Source organism: Carlito syrichta, unplaced genomic scaffold, assembly GCF_000164805.1.
Source record: "Carlito syrichta isolate Samal-C Ts95f unplaced genomic scaffold, Tarsius_syrichta-2.0.1 Scaffold288766, whole genome shotgun sequence".
Lineage (NCBI taxonomy): Eukaryota > Metazoa > Chordata > Mammalia > Primates > Tarsiidae > Carlito > Carlito syrichta.
This window is the reverse complement of record NW_007232862.1, coordinates 438,591-459,255: the sequence shown is the minus strand read 5'-3', so window position 1 is coordinate 459,255 and position 20,665 is coordinate 438,591. Positions and strand designations below refer to the sequence as shown.

Genomic DNA, 20,665 nt, shown 5'->3' with positions numbered 1-20,665 from the left:
CTCAAAAAAAAAAAAAAAAGAGTAAAAATGTGAACGTTTATTATCAGTTTTTAAGAAAATTCTTCTGGATTATAACACTGCCAATTAAGGGACTTCTTTGTGGGAATTTTTCATGGTATACTAAACTCAACTCAATTATTCCAATTATTCTCTGTTTTGTTGAATGGCCATACCCAAAAAGTCTAAGTTAAATGCAATACAGATTAAAGTACAATTGAATTCATAAGTGGGAGCTAAACTAAGCATCTGTAACTGCATGGAGAATATTATAATTGACATTGGAGACTAAGAAGGGGGAGAGTGGGAAGGGATGGAGGGACGAAAAAGCATCTGTTGGGTACAATGTACACAGATGGGGATGGTGGGTACACGTAAAGCCTAGACTTCTTTGTCACTATACAATGCAACCATGTAACCAAAACTATTTGTACCCCCTAAAGCTACTGAAATAAAGAAAATAAAAATTAAAAAATAAAAAAGAAGAAACATGACTAGGACTTGATGTGTTAAATGGTACTGCCTGAGAATGCACATATAAGGCCTAAAGGGAAATGCCAGTTGATATGACCTAAACCAATTAGGTGTGGGCCTGAAGTACAGTGGAGGAATAATGCATGAACTTGTTAACAGGTCTTTAATGGTGGGTAACAGAGTTCTAACATGAGGGAGAAATCCACTTCTGTGGATACAATCTTCACAGTAGGCTGATTTTGCATTACTATTTGTTTGCGTTATCATCACCTTTCTAAAATAGGTTGAAATTGTTAACTAAGCCACATAGAACTTGGCAAGTAGATTTCCTGGGTCAAAAGCATAGCTATAGAGGGGGAAAAAAAAATACCAAGATGGGGCAGAAAAAAATAAAGAAAAAAAAAAAAAGTCTGCCGGGCTTGTAAGTCAGCCTGTAATCCCGCGCCTTTGGGAGGCTGAGGTGAGTGGATTGCCTGAGCCCGCGGGTTCGAGACCCGCCTGGGCAGCAGACCTCATCTCTACAATAAATCAAAAAATCAGCCGGGCGTGGTAGTGCGTGCCTGTAATTCAGGCTACTTGGAAGGCTGAGACGGAAGGATCACCGGAGCCCAGCAGGCGAGGCTGCGGTGGCCGGGAGCAGCCACTGCACTCCAGTCTGGGTGACAGAGTGAGACTCCAACTCAAAAAAAAAAAAGTCTAACTGAGTCCATTTCTCTTACTATAAGAAATACTTACTTTTCATTGTTAATATAGTTATATGGCAACCTCATAGTAACAATGCAGATTTTTATTTTCCAGAAGCTAAAAGTTCTCATCGTAAATGAGCCTATAGAGGATATACTGAGTAATCTATGTTTGTGAGGAAAAAAAAAAAGGCATTGTCAGGCAGGTGGTCACAAACTAAAAGAACATTTAATTTTAGCTCCTGTAACCAGAGAAAGCCATATTCCCTAAAAATCAGAAAGCAGTATGCAAAGCAAAATGCCAGCGGGAAATTTTCTGTTTCCCAAAAGGTCCCTTAGACTTCCTCTGTCTTATCCTTGACCAGAAGTTCCTTCCAATTAACACACGTTTAATTAAGCAAGGACTTTCCAAGAAACAGTTTCTTACCTTTCATAATGTCTTCGGGTACAAGTGGCGGCACTGGTGCTCCCAGGATTACCGCCTAATTCATCATAAATATGTTTCCATTGACGGCGGGCTGTTATCTGAAAAAATGGCAACGGGAGATTCAATCTTGCATCGTAAGAGACTCACAGTGCCAGGCTTCAATACATATGCAACAGTCAGAAGAGAACAGTCTGTTCTGGAAACCCAGAAACAGAGAGGTCCAAATGAGTATATGGAGACATGGTTGTAGAGCGAGATCTCGCTTTCAGCACTTTTCTTTACAATAAAAATGGAATTCTACTTTTGGATCTACATTTTGTCACCCTCAGTGCATTTCATTTAAGACACCTCCCTGGGTACTCATGTAGCTCTTTGCCAAGGTCTCAAACTCATACCCTGCTCCTTTGTGTCATGTGATAAAGCATCAAAATATAATTAGATTTCAGTTGAATTGTATCAGTTCATCAGTTTAGATGAATCATAAGGAACAGGCGGCCAAGTACATAGGTAAAAAGAGAGTCCTTTCATCAAATATGCTTTTGTATCTTCTGAGTTTTGTAACATGTGATATGTAGCCTATTTTAAAGCATTTTAAAATTATTACACAGATTAAATTAAATTAAATGATCAAATTGGTTGTGGAATTTGCAGTCATCTCAGGGCTATATTTTTATGCCAGCTTCTCTAACCACCAAAACAAAACCAAAATCTGAAACTTGTATATGCTGCAAGCTGTTTATTTTTATTCACTAAGGTCAGAAAAATGGGATATTGATCAAACCGTATGAAAACTTAACATATTCCAAAGTTAAAATGCTAGCTATGTATGTTATTGAGTTGAATGAATAAAAACAAACAGCTTGCAATATACTAAGCTGCGCACTATGATCTTGTTTTTTTTTCTTTAATTTTATTTTTGTACATAAATTAAGATTTTACAAAATAACAGATTGCAAGATCTGGCAAATGATTAACTTGGGGAAACCACATCATTTACTACATCCAAGCAAGTCTAGTATTTCCTTGGAATCTAGAAGGCAGAACAAATCCTGAGGTCCCTGTGAACATTTCTAAACAGGGTTAGAAGAAAACTCTGTTATGGGAATATGAGGGGGAAAGGGCATGGCAAAGGTGCCATTGGAATTTCATGCAATCAGAGCAGGAGGCTTTTTTTGGAAAATACCCACAGAGCTGCCAGCAGAGTTCACACCAAGTGGCTAGAGGCAGCAAAGGGGGGCGGGAGGGAGACAAGTCAACTTGAAATGAAGTCTCTGTAATTGTAATCTAAGGAGGAGGAGATGGGTGGTTAAATATTAGGGGGGTAAATGGTACCTTTTCCATTTCAAATAAAAAGAACCGCTTCATTTCCATAAACCCTTCTCACCAGGCCCAAGCAGGACCTGGAGACAATGTTAGTTTTGCACTGTTCAGTTTTCCACAAAGCCTTCTTGAACCAATTGGTTTCAGTAGTTCTCATTAGAAAGAACCACCTCTTACACTGGCTAGTAGGTATAACTGAAAATAAAATCCTCTTTTCTTATAGCTTGGTTTAGATGATAATAAATGGTTCCAAACTCCTTTCACACAAAATACAGGTTTTGATAATTATCTTACATTTAGCTACAATCTCCCTGTAACCTTTAAATGATACGATCTCAGACTGATCTATCAGAGGCCCACATATCAAAGAAGAAACGGGATCCTCTTCCATGTGTTTACAGTATTTCTCAAAACCCTTAGAATACTGAGGCACCTTAGACACACCTCTGTATTCCCCTCACTCAGATGAGGCGTGTGAGTCCTGGGGAGCACTGCCGGGCCAGACAACAGCCTATGTGTGTCCTTGCAAACACTTCAGAAGAAGTCATCACTCTTGTCAAATTTTTGTCTATTGTGTGCATTGTATTTTATATTTTATGAAAGATTTTTCATATCTGTGATATCATTTTAATCTTCCCTCAGTCTATGAGGCAGGTTATAGGGATCTCATTCACAGATGAAGGAAGTGAGACTCAGAGAGGTTGCACACTTGTCCAATGACACACAGCAGCAGAATACCAAAACCAGCACCTACACAGTTGTCATATGATCCCAAGAGCAGACTTCTTTCCATTACATAAAAGTGGCCTTCATAACAGAATCACCTGGTGAATACCCCATGCTTGTGTGAGGTGATCTCTCAGAACTCCAGGAGCCGTTGCCTTCAAAGGAGGCAGATGACTACGGAAATCCCAGCTTCTGGTATGTATTCTCAACCCTTAGCTTTGAGTGTTTTCTAGTGGGGAAATATAACAGAGCAACAATCGAAGGGGGTGGGTTGAGCCAGCAGTGCTGAGATCTTACTCTCTTAAAGTATGAAGTAATACTATGGTTTCTTCCACCCTGACCACTTGTGTCTGTCATTAGAACACAGGTTCTGTGTTATGCTCACCACTGAGTCATGGATAAGTCTTAATCATATCTACTCACTCACCCATTAATTCACCCAAGACCTACTAAACTAAACATCTCTCATTTGTTAGACACTGCGCTAACCCATGTTGCAGCTGGGTTGCAATAATAAAAAACATACCCAACATCCAACATGGCTGCATTCTACTAGAGCAGTGGTCTCTAACATTTTTGGCATCAGGGATCAGTTTTGTGTAAGACAATTTTTCCACAAACTTGGGGGCAGCGCAGGGGAGGGGGATATTTTGGGATGGTTTAAATGCGTAACATTTTTGTCCACTTTATTTCTATTATTATTACGTTGGAATATATAGTGAAATAATTATACAACTCACCATAAAAAAGAGGCATGGGTGGAAGCGGTAAATAAAATAATGGGCAGGCCACAAGCAGACTAAAATCAGTGTCAGATTCTGGCTTAAAGCCTGCCAACAGATGCAGTTGTGCAAATGAAGTACATCAACTCACTGATGGGGTTTTGATATGAGTCTGCAAGTAGTTGATTTACTATGGTCTCTGTGCAGTCAAACCTCACTGCTAATGTTAATCTGTATTTGCAGCTGCTTCCCAGCACTAGCATCACGGCCTCAGCTCCATCTCAGATCATCAAGCATTAGATTCTTATTGTGCAACCAAGATCTCTTGCATGCACAGTTCATGATGAGGTTAGTGCTCCTATGAGAAGCTAATGCCGCCACTGATGTGACAGAAGACAGTGGTAATGTGGACAATGGGCAGCAGCTATAAATACAGAGGAAGCTTCGCTTGCTCGCCTGCCATTCACCTCCTGGTGTGTGGTCCAGTTCCTAACAGGCCACAGACTGGTACCGGTTCATGGCCTAGGGATTGGAGACGCCTGTACTAGAGGATACTCAAAATAAACAAGTGGACAACCATATTAACAAAATAATACAAATGTGAAAATGTGATGAGCAAGAAAGCTACTGCTGATATGGAAATGGAAGATGTAACACCGACCATGCCTCCTACTCCATCCTACTGTCTAGGCCAGCGAGTGTCGGAAATGGTACACTTCTATCACAAAAATGACAAGACTTTGCATTATCAAAAGGAGCAAAACAAATCTGTCTCACATAGGTTTGAAACTGCAGCATCAAGCACCACTTGGCATTAATAAGCCATGTGCAGACGGTCAGGGGTTTTTGTTAGCACCCTGGCTAGTAGGCTCCAGTGTTTAAATACAGTTTTTGGCCAGGCTTGGTGGCTCAGCCTGTAATCCCAGCAATTTGGGAGGGTGAGGCGAGTGGATTGCCTGAGTCCATGGGTTCGAGACCAGCCCAGGCAACTTGGTGAGACCTCGTCTCTACAATTTAAATAAATAAATACATACATACATAAATACAGTTTTTACCAGTGAGGGTTCATCTGGCATGAAGACAGAGCTGAGACTTTGAGAAAGTGGTTCCTCTGTGTAATTAGCATCCACTGGACGGCCTGGATGAATCAGGCCATTTTGAGATACTTTCTTTCCACAGGAAAGTCATAAAATGTGCTCTTTCCAACTGTTGAATGCTGCTTAGCATACAGTTCTCCTGGGTACACACCTCTGTTTTTTGGTCTCTATATGTATTTTTAATTCAAATACTAACCATGGACTCAAGAGGAAGAAATGTCTAAATCTTCCCCTTGTTCAAACCCACAATGGGTATCAGAGCCCTAAAAGGAGAAAGGGGCATGAGAACATCTCCTGGCCCACTTACTGGCTTCATGTAGATCTGCGTTCTGTACAAACATGTTTAGCTGTTCCTAATTATGTATTTTTTAGGGCTTTAATTCTGTTGTACAATGTCTTTTCTGGACGTGTGTTAGTTTTAAAACCCCATTTGGGGTTCAATCAAAATCTGTTTCCTGGTATCTAGTCCCCAGCCCACTCTGTTGGACAATTTGATCTAGGGAAGGGGCCAGTTGGAGTCACTCTCTTATTAAGCCTTAGGCTTCCTGGTAATGTTTGTGTTTCAACATGGTTTTCTTTCACATTAGGTTTTTAAGGGAACAAAGAACTTCTGGCTCTTTGTTTCCCAAAGAAAATGGCCAAATTCATTCAAGAAGTTATTTTTCTTGGGTTGTATTCTCTCTCCCTCGCCTTCAAGGTCCTCACTAAGATGACAGAGATTCATGACATCACTGTCTACCACCGCTTATCATTTTAGGGCACTTTGTCCATACAGAGGTATGGAAGTGGAAGGGGTATAGAGGGTAGAGGATGGAAAGATAATGCGAAAAAAACGATGTTGCTGCTTTCAAGGGTTCATACTTTAGCAGGAAGCATAACCCCATACAATTAACCATAGTAAGATGAAAAATCGAAAGACCATACCCAAGTAAAATAAACCAATCTAGGTATATACAAGACTTAATCTCACTTTGAAGACACTTGAAAGTGACTTCTTTCCCTAGGGTAGATAAGACCCAAGAAACTCTGTGAAAAGTACTCACACCTATTATGTTCATAAGGTTTTCACTGCTTATAAAAAGAGTGGTTTTTAAACTGCTTTTTAGAACCCCAGTGGCGATTTACAGGTGACCTGAAAGTAGCTCTCCACACTGCTAACCCTGGCCAGGAAAACAGGTCTAGTGGGTGAAAAAGGAATCTGTCTCTTCCACAATTTTATTTGACAAAAATACCTTGCTGCTTTAACAAAAAAAAAACAACAAAAAAGGAAACCGCTGTTTTAACCCAGGACATGCATTTGGAGCCTTGATTCCTCTATGTTTGAGAATGCAAGAATGAAATAATCCTGGTATTTTTGTGGCCTGGTGAGTAAATAGCTATCAGAAATCTTTTCAGACTTGAGTTCTTGCAATGGCTTAAGAATGTGTAGGAAATATGAAGAGTTTGCCTGCAAGCAATGTTGCCTGGGCTGCTCTGAGAAACAGCCTCTTTCTCAGGACACCTTGAGGGCGGACTGAATTCAAGGAAGATGACTTTCTTTTCCTGGTAGTACTCCAGGAACTGGAGCCTTTCAAAACTACATGACATCATCTTTGGCCCCAGCAATTTTGCATTTAAGCAAGAGGCTTTGTCTGTCCAGAGAACTAGGGTTAGATTCACAGGATGTCTTGAAAATGATGTCAAAGCCAGAATTTGATGTCAAAGCCCAATCCTTCCAGCAAGAAAAGTGACTTCTCCTTCTACATGAAAAATAATGGTCCTGTCTTACAAGTGCAAAGAGAAGGGCCTGCTAACTGACATTCTGAGGAGGCAACACTGTGCATCAACTTCTATCTGGAGGATAAGACTTACTCAAGACTAATTTCCCTACTCTACCTTCTCTCCAAATATTACCTCTGGCTTGCCATCAAAGGGTTAGCCAAATGGAAATCACTTTAACAAACCACCCTCCATTTGCTGTATCCTGGTAATACCCCAAGCTGCTCTTCCAGCATTGATTGCTTCACCAGACACTAAAGGAAAGGCCTCCTTAGCTCATCAGCAAAGCTTTATCTGGTTCTGCCTCTTCAACTGCGGGAGAGCCACACTCAAATGTTTGGAAGGAAACATTGGGTATACTGCAAAGAAGAGTTCTCACTGCCAACCAGTCAAGGTGCCAGAACACTGTTTTTTTAGAAAATCAAGTTCATTCAATATATTTACGATCTCTCCACCTAAGGATGAAGAGACACTATACATTTCTAGCAAAGCAGAGGAGGCTGGGAGAACTGTATATAACCATCAGACAAATGCTGTAAAAGGCTTAAAATAAAACTTCTGCTTCTCTCTCTTTTTTTTAAATTCAATTTGAGGGTTGTGGAGGACTGAAATGAAATAATCCATAATCCACAATTCAAACCAGAAGGTTTGGAATAGTTTATAACCACAAACAAAAACAAGCCAATTAAGATGGCCTCTTTTTATAACCAGAAGGAATTCCAGAGAGATGTCTTTATCCAATCACAACTTAACCACAGAAGTGATACAGCTACAAATTTTATACTTGCAGTTTTTTTTACTATTATTGAATAGTTACATTATCCAGACTTCTTGATTCATCTCCTGAATTCACACTTTTTTTTCCTCAAAAATCAGATAACATTCCAGCTAGTAATTAGTACACCAGATAAGGCTCATGTTAGATACAAAGAACAGGTTGAAAGATGCTACTAATGAAGGTAAGTTGTTACTTTTTTCCCCCCAAAATATGTAGCAAGCATTCTAGGTATGAGAGATTACTGGAAAAGGCAGGCACAAAGAATGGTCATTTACAGATCTCTTTCCTCCCAGTGATGCTATGGAGGATGAGACAATTGTGCACCAAATTCTCAGCAAGTTGGAATTTTAAGAACACCATGACGATCCCATACAACTCATTTAATCTCCCTGTGCCTCACTTATCTCATCCATAAATTGAGGGTATGAACTGGAGCAGAACAAGAAACCTTTTTTTTTTTTGCACAATGGACAAGTCAGGAAAAATAAACACTACACTTCCTCTTACTCAAAATGAAAATAGCTTACTGAGTCCCAACTTATACTATCACTTACCAAAAGGAAAAATGGTCATCAGAAACTTTGGGCTGCTCTTGAGCCAAGGAAATGTTAATATTCTAGCATGTGTATGTTGTTTAGCATAAAGACACCTTTTAATCTTTGATATTTGACTTAGATGGGGGCCACGTTCTGAAGCCATGGGGACATTTGGTTAAGTGTTAATAATCATTGCTATTGCTGGCTTTGAATCAATATCACCTGGGTAGCTTACACCAAAAGGATTTTCTGGTTCTCAGGCCCATACTTCACTGAAGAGTTTATATCTTGGGGTGGAGATCTAGACAACTACCTATTTTAAAGTTCCCTACTCAAAACTTGAGCCTCAGTCCTGAGTAGTCTTTAGGGGTCACTGATCTAGAAGACTCTAAGATCATGTTTAGGTTCTAAATGACTACAAGTCTACACTTGCTTCAGGTATCAGATAATCTCAGAGATAAGTGTCCTCTAGTAACTCTGTGATGACAACTTAAGTCCTCAGACTTTGGAAGCTATTTATACAACTCCTGAACTAACTTCAAAATGGAATGCTCATTGAACATCTCACAATTTTATTAGTCAAAATATGCCAGGAGAAAAATGTATTCTGTACTTAGCAGGTTCAAAAGTTTAAATGTAAAATGGTAGTGGCAAACTTAGGTGCCTACAGGGCCAATAGGAATAAAAGAAAAGAAAAGAAAACAAAGGAAAAGAAAAATGAAAGGAAGAAAGAGACAAAGAAAGAAAAAAGAAAAGAGATAAAAAAGAAAGAAGGAAGGAATGAAAGATAAATTTCTTTTAAAATTTTGTTCATAACCAAATGGACAGCAGATGCCAATCTGGTCTTCCATAGTCTCTGACCCTAATGAAGGGGATCAGAATATGACACCTCTAGAAAATGCCAAGATGGCATCAGGATTATTTCGAGCTAAAGGTAAATGAGAATCAACAGATGAAGGAAGAGCTCTCTGTCCTATTCTAATCTTCCTTTTCTGTCAAAAAGCTGGGCATATATATCCCCTTGTGAAGGTGCCCCCACAGTACCAGAAAGAGGAGTGACTCTTATCACTTGAGATGGAGAGTTGACAACCTTTTGTGGTCCCTCATTGTTTACTGAATAACTCTGGGGCCTAGAATCCATGGGTTCGGCATCAGAGGACCTGCTTCACTTGGTTCCATCTTCTCTCCATCCTTCTCTCTGAAGGCTCTCCGTCATGGTTGGTTGCTTGTCCCAGCAACCGTATCACTCTATTTTAAGTTTCACAAACTCTCTAAGCCCAACTTGATTCTACCTCCACAATCATTTGTGTCTAAATTCCAACCACTCCCCCAAATTCTGCTCAAATGGCAACAGAGAGTATTCAGCCTCCCTTCCCTCATCTCTACATGGGGAAGTACTTTGTCTGTACAGGGCACTGATCTTTTTCCACCTTCTCTTATAATCATTGCCTCTCCTGAATGGTAAGCAACTTAAGGACTAATACCACTAATACCTATATTTTGCATCTCCCACATTGTCTAACACAATATCTTGTATACATACGGTATTCAGTAAATATGTGGTCAGGTGATTTGCTGACTATGTGGTCATTCATTTAAAAAACAATAAATACTCTTTGTTTATATAATATTGCAAATGCTCTGAAACTTATCAGAAGTTTCTTCTATATGTTCAACACCAACTTGCTATTGCAAGGGGAAAAACTTTTTTTTTGTGAAGATACAGAAGATACAAAAGCAGGAGAAACCGTTCTGTGAAATCTGTTGGCACTCTCCCTATCAGTGAATAACAAAAAGTTCCTGAGTTTGAAAAGACATTTCATAATATTGTGCAATATCATGTAACTATCTGCAGTCACAGTTCATATAAAAATGTGTATTCCTATTCCTAACATTAAAAGCTAGACTTAAAAGTTTACTGTGTGGGGTTGAGTTCTAAATTTATGAGACTAACCCTGAAGAAGTTATCCTTTTTTTTAACAAGGATTAAAGCTATAATTAGCTCAAGATTTTTGCAAAACTATGAGCTACAGTGGCAAAGAATCCATAACCTGCTCCTATCAACATATCTAAGCAAGTGAAAAATTACAATATATATTTTTACACAAGGCACTTGATAAAGCAAATATTTCAAGTAAATTCATGTCTATGAAATGCATTTTATAATGAAGTTCACATGACTTATATTTATAAACCCATGTATGTACCCCATATATTAAATAAATATACAATATGCACATATTACTCACATCAAAGAGTTTTTAGTGAGAATTCATAGCAGATATCTCTACAGTAAATACCAGATTATCTGAATTACATAATGCTTGCTATCTTTTCTCATCTCAAGCCTCTGACATCAAACCATTATATTAGTTTGTAGAACAATATGCTTTATCTGGCAAGAAACACTGGTTATTATGTTTAGGCTAAAATGAATTTCATTTTCTTGACTTTTTGTCTCTTACTGCCATTTTTACTATGGTACAGAGATATCCCAGATTACTTCTTAGGAAAAGAAAAAAAATAATTTCTTATTCAATTGCAGAAGAAACTACAAAACCTAATCTGATCATTGTGTGGAGGAGAAAATATTTCCAATGACGACATCTTCCTATGTCAATTGATTTTATTACAGATGTCATCTCTGTGGGCTATATTAATGTAGCTCTTTTTTCTTATTTCAAGATTTTAATCTCAGCTTGTTGCTCTATCATCTTATTGGTTCAAAATACATGCTGTAAAAATCCGTGGCCATCAAATTTTCCTATGGGCTAAAAATAACTCATTCCTGTCAGTTAGAATTAGCTGATAAAGAGTGTCAGAGCCTGTTCTGAATAAGTTTGATAACTTCCTGTTTATGCAGCACTGACCCTTGTCTAATAAAGCTTCTTTGCCCTAGAATGAGAGGAGATTCTGCTGCATTCTATTCCTTAATGGCCAATACTGATTACTTTTGAAAGCCTTTAATACATTTCCCATATTAGACATGAACAGATGTCAGGTATGTTGCCAAGGGAAATTTCTTTTATGCAATCTTGGCTTGTTGTACAATAATAGCCCTTTCTCAACATGGGAAAAAATTACAGACCCAACTAATTTCCCTGACAGGGGAGAGTTACATATGTTTTCCACTTGTAGTTTTTACGACAAGTTTACAATTTTGCCAAACCTGGAACTAATTGGGACTGTTTCCAAAAGCGGCCCAATAAACCCCCAAAAGTGTAGAGCCATTTGAAAAGGCAGTCAATGATGGTTTGCTTGTGTATTTTCTCCATTTTGGTCAAAGAGAGGGGGAAAGTTAGATTGCAAAATTATTTCATTGAAGTTGCTTAAACACTTACTGTTTCATATCCTCCCAGTTTTTGAGCAGCTTGAAACATAGTCCAAAGGTTAACTGTTAGAGGGACAATAAGTATTTAGATAAGCATTGCATTAACATATTTCCAAGAAATGTCAATTAAAACATCTTGTTTGTTTTTTCTTTTTCAATGAGAAAGAGAAAAAAACAGAAACACTAACACACCCCCAGAGAGCGAAATTCTTAGGAAACAATTTGCCAAAGGGCATTCGACAACAGGATCTATTATTACCACTTAAAACATTTCTTAAGTAACAGTCATACAGCTATGAAAAATGGTTCTACTTTTGGGATAAAGAACAACAGAGAATTAGTCCTGTTGCCATTAGCAGAGCAAGAGACGCTAAATTGAAGTGTTTTGGGGGAAAATTGTGGGATTTCCAAACTGGGGTTGGGCTTGTTCAACCCTGAGAAAGAAGACATTGATTAAATAGTAATATATAAAGCTTCCCTCAGATAAGACCTCTCCATAATCAATAAATAACAGCCACTTTAATATATGATTACCTTCTTAATAGAACGTCAGATGGTAGCACTATATCAAAGGCTCACATGGTATTTTACTAACACATGGTGCCTTGCAATGAGCAGGAAAACAAATATTTCACATGCAAGGCAGCAATGATATCACAGATCAAAGGGAAGGAAGACATTCACTCAGAGAGGAATTGAGTCATGAGCCCACTTAGTCCCCTAACTGGCCTGTGTGATGTCTCAAATATTTTTTTTTCCCCAGACAGATTTCTCGTTGCAGGGTTTGCATATGTTTATGCTGTTAAACAACTATGGCAAATTGCTAGCAACCCTGTTCATTTATACCAAATAGCATAGAATAGGACTGCTACAGATTTGATTCTTTTACAAGAGGGGAAAATTGAACTTCAAGTAATTCCTCGGTAAGGGAAATGAAGAATAAAATGAAAAAAAAATTTTTAAAGGCTCTTTGACACGACATGTTCGCAAAGCCTCATTGAACCTTGCACTATTTCAAAACTATCAAGAGCCCTGCCTCGGCCTTGATTTAATCTGAACCAATGCATAATGCAACAAAGCTGTTCATAGTACATTAATTTTACTTCTATTTCAAGCAACCAGTTTTCAGACAAACATTGTAATCATTCGTAGTTATATAAGTTTATAATGGCTGCAAGTGTTCTCTTGCAATCAGTGCCAATTGCTATTAGGTATGTAAATTGTTATGTAAAACATACAGGTTTGACATTCTTCATCAAAATGACACATGGTTTTAATCTAGGAAGATACGTTTGGAGAAAATACTATTTCAAGCCAGGGGCTCATCATTCTGTGCACCACTAAATCCAGACAGAGGCAAAATATATATTCAGTTGCACAATCAGGGCCGGATCTGGATTTCTTCCCTTTTTATACGGAATTCTGCTCAGCTATGAGTTCTCTGTTCTACTTATAAATATACAATGACACTTACACTGAAATGTACACATCAAAGTAATTCAAAATTAAGCCCTCTGTTCACATATGCGTATTTCTTGGCCAGGCGGAGTGACTCAGGCCTGTAATCCTAGCACTTTGAGAGGCCGAGGTGGGAGAATTGCTTGTGCCCAGGAGTTCAAGACTCGCCTGGGCAACATAGCGAGACCTCATCTCTACAAAAGAAATTTAAAAATTAGCCAAGTGTGGTGGCACACACCTGTAGTCCCAGCTGCTTGGAAGCCTGAGGGGGAAGGATCACCTGAGTCCAGGAGGTCGAGGCTGTGTTGAGCTGTGATTGTGCCACTGTACTCCAGTCTGGGTGACAGAGTGAGACCCTGGCTTAAAAAAAAAATGTGTGTTTTTGTTTCCTCTGAAGTCAAATTTTTGTTATCTTTGAACAAATTTGGGGCTTAGAAAATGTGTTTTCTCTTTGTGGTTGTTTTGTCCACCTTTAAATGTCCTCCTTTTAAAAGCTGTTTTTTCACAGGCAACATCTGTGCCTGATAAAACTACGTCATATTATTATCTCACAAGAAAGGCGTTACAGACACTCAAGATTGACAAAACAGAAAATGAGAAACTTTCAACATGTCTATTTCCAGTCATAATCAGTGGATTCAAGCCTATAAATATCTCACTGCAACTGTCCCAGAAGGGAACAATGTAGCGGAAAGAGGCAGGGAAAAAATTCTTGGCTGGGATCATTTGTAGATTTAGTATAAACAGAGAGCACTATCCACAGATTAGGATTTCAACATAATCCTGAGTCAAAATTATTTTTTTCCAATTCAAAGAATCAGAGCAGTTTTGATAATTCAGAAATGAAAACAAGTATACTCACTCTGTTTAAAACCTAAATAAGGTATTCGTTCTATCGGCGTTTTCCTTTCTTTCATGTATTTATAAAGTGCCACCAAGAAGGCCTGTTCATCTGCCCTGCACTCTTCACCAATGGCAAGCTTTGGTTTTTCTTCATTTGAGGCTTTTTTACAGTTATTATGGTTATTCTTCGGTTTGTTCAAGGCTGACCTGGCCTCACATTTCACCTGGAAAAGGGAAAATATACCATATCAGACCAGGCACAGACCTGGAAGGCTTACAAAGACATAGCTGGTGACACTTTTCACTGAGGGGTAAGGGTGAGGCAGTATGCTGACCCAGCTTTTAATATCTTTTTAGAGGCATCACTGGAGATGAGCTGTCTTATACCAGGAGATGGCAAATTTCTATGAAGGGTCCCATAGTAAATATTGTAGGCTTTTAGGCCATACAGTCTTTGCTGCAACTACTCACTCTAGCAGGACAGCAGTCATAGGCAGTGTGTAAATGTGCCTGTGTTCCAATAAAACTTTAATGATAGAAACAGGCAGTCAGTGGGGTGGGTTACAGTTTGCCAAACTATGCCAGCTTCTCAAATATGCTGATGTGAAACCAGAAATTTACATTTTACATTTGCATCTGGTAGGAACATTCTTCTGCCTTTTGGTACATTTTCTTTTCCTAGGGGACACTCTCAGTGAATGTTCTTGAAAAACATCTTGCCTTCTTAATACATTTCCCATTTTTTTTACACTTCATATCAAAATGAAAGGCAAGTTTATTTTCTCATCGTGAACTTATCTTATTGCTATTCTCTCCAGCAACCTAGGAAAAACAAGTCAATGCAAGCAGATGCTGGCATCAGGAATACCAATAAGGTCTCTGCTGTTTGTCACCCGAGGGTGACCCGGATGCACCCTCAGTGGGAGGCAAAAAATCCCACTAATTCCTGAGGGTTTCTTGCTTTTCAGTCAGCTCTGAGAATATAATCAGAGATGTTAACCGGCCACAAAAGAAAGAGTGGAGGTCAGCTAAAAACCTAAGAAGAGTAAGTATAAAGCTCCATAATTAAAAAATACACGGTGGTAAATGCTCCAGATGTTCTTCCTTGCACACTATAGGCAGATAGAGAACTTGGCACCTCAAGCAGCTAACCTAATGTTCCCTCCTTACTGCCATGTTCTACAAGAGGCCTTTGATGGTTGTTAAATATAACGCTAAGTTGCTGAGCTATTTTAATTGTAAAAGGGGGAAGTACAAAGGGTCAGACTTAGAGTTCAAGTGTGCCCATGGGGAATGTGTACATTCCAATATTCTTTACATCTCCATATCTAACATCAGGAGAGAAGAGGGCAAGTACTGGAGAAATGTTATGAATAAAAATGTCTCACATATTATTCAATGTTTTCCATTTCAGAATTTCAAGCCTCTTTTCTTTTCCTGCAGATCCTCCTTCTAAGCACTAAGAACACACAAGGCTATGCTTATTTATTAAAGGGAGTGTATTCTATGCACGGGTTTTCTCTATTGCTGGTCCTCTCAAGTGAACATACTAGTTTATTTTCTTTAGAATGAACATGGGAAAACAAAACTTCTTCTACACTTATCCAATGGGGCCTCTAGATAAGATTTTAATATTTTAAGGTACTGTGGAAATGTGATTAAATTTTTTTTCATGTAGAATTTGTACTTACACTATTTTCAAACTTTAGTACTTTGCAACATTATATTAAGGTGCAAAGTACACGAAATTTTGTTGTTATCATTTTTCACTGCCAAAACATAGGCTGTTGGATCTACAGTTCTGATGAAGTTTATAATTTAATAGTTTCTGGAAATCATAACATCAATTCAGTTTTAATCTGCATTGCCTTTGACACTTTTTTGAGTGTTTACAGGGTAGCCAAGCTCTATTCTAAACACTGGTTAGGTATTACCTCATTTTATACTCACAACCCGAATGAGGTAGTTATTATTCTCATATTACAGATGAGAAAACTGAGGTAGAAAGGATGAGTAACAGGTACAAGATCACAAGACCACGTACAAGTTAGTAAGTGGCGAGTCTGGGACTTGAACCCAGGTAGCCTCACTCTAGGGTTTGTGGTTTTAAAAACTATACCTCACTGACACTCTTAATAAAAATATTAAGTTGCAGTCAAACTTCCAATTAAAAGCCTATCTTATTACTAGGCATCACAAAACCACTTACAAATGTGACTTATGAAACAAAAAGTGAGAGATAAAACTAGGTGGTTTCCAAAGTATAAAAGAGTTCCATTTCTTCTATTGTATATTGAGCAAAGGAAAGGAAATCAACATCAACTGAGCCCCCACAACGAGCTAGATATAGTGCTGTGGCCTTCACATACTCTCCCTTAATGTTCATAAGAATTATAAAAAGGAGATAATTTAACCACATTCTACAGTAGAGGAAACTGAAGCTTAGCAAGGTCCTGTATCTTGTCACATGACTAGTGAGAAGTAGACCTCTCGGTTTAGAACTCAGTTATGCCCACTCCAAACCCCAGTTTTGTGCACAAAGGAGTAGACCTAAAATTTGTGTATACAATGGACTGAGTCTTAAATCTGCAGGGATAATGGGCCAACGGACTACATTAGTAGGTCAGAAGCACCCTGGTAAGGGAGAATGAGGTTTGCTCAGTGTCTAGATAGCTGTTTAATCCTCTGCCTCAAATGTGTAGAAACACCCAGGAACAGAAGGAAAGCACAGAGTGGGTGAACAAACCAGGTCCAAAGTAATTCATACACCCTGCTTCACAGCAAAGGCTCCGAGTGCAGTCTGAATGCCTCCCAGCGAACCACACCCTGGACTCAGTGGGCTTCTCAGCATGCTGCTCTGGGGGAGGCCAGGTATTGGTAAGAAGTGAACAAGTGAACAGAGGATTCTGCTCTTCGACTGGCTTGATATATTTTTTTTTCGGTTAACATAAATGAACTCTTTAGGGTATTATTTTGTTTCTGAATAGAGCCAAGCCCAACCTTTGAATGGTTGACAGTTAATTACTAGATCTTTTTTCCTGACTTGAACACAGTACACCTGTTGAGTTTACAAAGCGCTTTGGGGTTTCCAAAATGATTGAGGAAGTGCTAATTAAACAATCAAAATTTAACGTTTTCAATGAACCATCACTTATTTGATATTAACCACATCCTTCCATGAGACTGAGTTATAACTAATCCAGCCTTCAGCTTGGGTAACAAGATGTGCTGAACAAGCAATAAAAGAGAGTTCCCATCTTGGTTTGGTCACTAACTTGCGAGGTGACCCTCAGTTTCTTTCTCAGTGAAGCAAGAAGGACCATATCAGAGGAAATAATATTGAAAACAAGAAAAGTATCACATTTGTGAAATATCAAAAGTATGTTTGTGATTTAAATTTACACATTGCACACCATGGTTTCCTCTTTTACGTTCCTTTTAGAATATAAACCACCTGTTACACATGTCTAGCCTTTGGAAAATGCTCACAGGATATAAGAACTCATTTGCCTTCTATCAATACAGGTATTTCATTAGGGACCCAGGCCAAGGAGACTTCTCTAGTATAGATCACTCTATGAACAGACCTGCTGGCCCTAGATCTGCTACTTTAAGATGATACCAGGAAAAATGGCAGGATTTGGGCTGGACATATTCATGATGTCTTCAGAGAACTGGTAGTTTACTTGCCATGTGACTCTTGTTGTCTTTGGGAAGCCATGAAATTCTCTCTCCTTTAGAAAACATGGTCTTGTAAAGCTAGTTTGCATGTTCTTGTTGAGAGAATGCAATATTTTGATGGTGACAGGCTTGTTTTTCTAGTCATGATCACAACAAACTCAGTGGGTCTTACTCCAAGAGCTTTGCTGTGGAGTTGCAGGAAGTTGGTGCTTATTCATAGTTAGAAATGATCTGTTTGTGGCACTTTTGGAAAAAAATTACATATGCCTTAGTCATACAGTCAAGCAGCTCACTGTCCCCTAAAATTCTGCTTCTAGTTCAGATGATCAGATGATCAAAGGTTATAATTTCTAATTTCTGCCGTAGTGTTTCATTGGAAAATACTACATTAAAATAAAAATGCCTTTGTAATGGCTGTCCTGGTCCCTGATGTGGCTTGTTCATTCTGTAGGGATTTTACATCTCTCTGTTGATGCCAACAGACAAACTTGCCATACTTCATACCTACTGATTTTTTTCTTTTAGTCAAAGTGGTCTCGCCAGACCTGTTGGAAGCAGCCAAGGCAGGACTATAATCCAAGACTCTGAAAAGAGGTGTGCCATAAGACCAGTCCCTGGGAGCTGACTACAGCATGACATTTATCTGCTCGCCATTAAATGGCAGCACTAGCGAGGGGTAGGGTTAAAGGATCACTTAGAAAAGCCAGGCTTGACTTCTATGCTTCCTAAGAAGGCTAAGTTAGGGACCATCAAATGAAGCCCATCTGCAGAGCAGGCTCTTGTTTTCCTTAGTTTTATGAGCCCAAGTATGAGTTCCGATCTGCCTTCCATAGAGAGAGACATTGAGGCATTGGATTGTTCTTTAGAGCAGTTGTTGAGTTTTGTAAGATTCCCAGAGGCAAACCTTGGTGGTGACTCCAAATGACATGGGAAGGAGCTTCATCCTGCTGGACTCAGGTAAACACATGATGTCACCTTAGAAGTATGAGCTGGCACCAGCACAAGGCATGGGCAGTGCAAGCTCGGATGAATATTATGGTCCCCAAAACCTTCTCACTCCTTTCTGTAGCATCTTGCAGGAACTTGGAAACTACATCATAGAGAATGAACTGTTCCTACTGATATTCTTCGTGACCGTGGAAAATGAAGTCCTAGGTAGGCAGTTCTACGGCTGAGATGTCCAGTTATAAGAAAATATCATACATGGTGTCCATGTGGACTTACTTGAAGAACTAAAATAAGTTCAGGGAAAGCAACTTGTTTTTAGTGAGAAAATGGAAAATACACATTTCTATTGATTGATCTCTTTATAATTCTTTGGAATTTTAGAAGCATGAAGAAATTCTAAGCAAAATGTCCTCAGAACTTCTTGATGAAACAATGATACTTAAAGGTAAGATTTTTAGAATATGGATGTCTACAATTTCCTGGGAATGGAGTGGAATTCATAGCAAGTAGTATACTGTCAACACAGAAATGAACTCATATTTTTTCTACATCAGAATCTTCCAAAAATCACCACTAATCAAAAATGTTCCCATTTTCAGAAGTTTAGTTTTTGGATCTGAAAACTGGTGTCAGCTGAAATCTGGTCTTCAATTAAGGTCCTAAAGGGACTATTGCTGTCTTTGGCACAAAAACAACACCTAAATGTAGTAAACAGAACCATGGAAATCTGACCCAAGCCTACAAAAGTCAAAAAGATAAGTCTAAAAATATGAAGTGATACTTTACCCTTCATGGTGCTAAATAGTTCAGGCATGTACTTTCAAGACTCCAAAGAATGCTTAGGCAAAATCGCCTGGGCCCTGAAAAACTGTCTCAAATTTGTACTTTTATTCTGTATTAATAGTGATCTTTAAAAGCATATAAAGGTTTTGAGTTTATGTATACATATAAATACTTTGCTACGTAGCTTTAATTTTATTCTAATGCAAATTAGAGGTGACTTTGAAAAAATACATAACTAAAAAGATTAATTCTAGCCATTTCTAATTTCATCCTCTGTTAATCTCCGAAACACATTTAGATGAATTCAGAAAGAGAATGGTTCAGCTGGTCTATTTTTGATACAAGCAGAGTAAACTATGTCATTGTGTCACCCACTATGAAATCTCAGCCTCAATGACGTGGGTGCTTAATCATCTATCCTTTACCCAACAGGCCAAACAGGGAGATGGGAAGTCTTTCTGTTGACTAATCAAAAAGCCTACCTTCCCCCACCCCCCAGCAATGGGGGAGAGGGGGAGGGGAGGTGGCAGGAACAGTTGCAGCACACAGCTTCAAAAGCTTTGAATACCAAAGTCAGATTCTGAATTGAACACTGCCACCAAGACACAAGAGCAGAGAGATAAAGAGAAAAAAGGAAAAATAAAAAGATGCAACAAATGAATACCATAGAGTGAATGACCATACCTTGGCAACGGCTTTGCCATCAGAATTATTGTTGGAATCCTTAACACCACTGAATGAATCTCTTCTTTGTGGGCAAGATTTCTTTTTGCGTGGTCTGCCTTTAAGATTTGGCGCTGAAACAGACGGAGAACAATTGATATACATTTTCATTTGTATGGGCTTCCTTATCTAAGACCAAGAAACTTAATACAGTGGCCCCTTCTAATTGTTCAGAGTAATGTACATATCTGTGGCAGCCTACCCTCATTACATGCTTCTCTCTCTGTAGGGTTGCAACTCAGTAAACTATACATTTTTGTAAATTTTTCCCAAAGCTTACCTATCATCCTTTAACATTTCTAATTAATATAAATAACATGAAGCCCTTAGCTTTGAAGGATGATGATAAGAAAAACGTCCTTCCACATTGTTAGGGAAGA

The 20,665-nt window shown here is 38.7% G+C and overlaps 1 protein-coding gene across 3 annotated transcripts in view; it reads right to left on the bottom strand.

Annotated features, from left to right (window-relative positions):
* Positions 1 to 20,665, bottom strand: part of ARID5B (AT-rich interaction domain 5B) — a 197,291-nt gene that overhangs the window by 25,364 nt on the left and 151,262 nt on the right. For 2 of the 3 annotated variants that reach the window (XM_008053861.2, XM_008053863.2), the window contains 4 exons: positions 20,247 to 20,359; positions 14,170 to 14,374; positions 11,860 to 11,912; positions 1,582 to 1,679 (listed from right to left, as the gene is read on the bottom strand). In XM_008053861.2, the coding sequence (XP_008052052.1) occupies positions 1,582 to 1,679; positions 11,860 to 11,912; positions 14,170 to 14,374; positions 20,247 to 20,359 (469 nt within the window). The remainder of the gene's footprint in view (positions 1 to 1,581; positions 1,680 to 11,859; positions 11,913 to 14,169; positions 14,375 to 20,246; positions 20,360 to 20,665) is intronic. The other variant, XM_008053862.2, reaches the window with a different exon arrangement.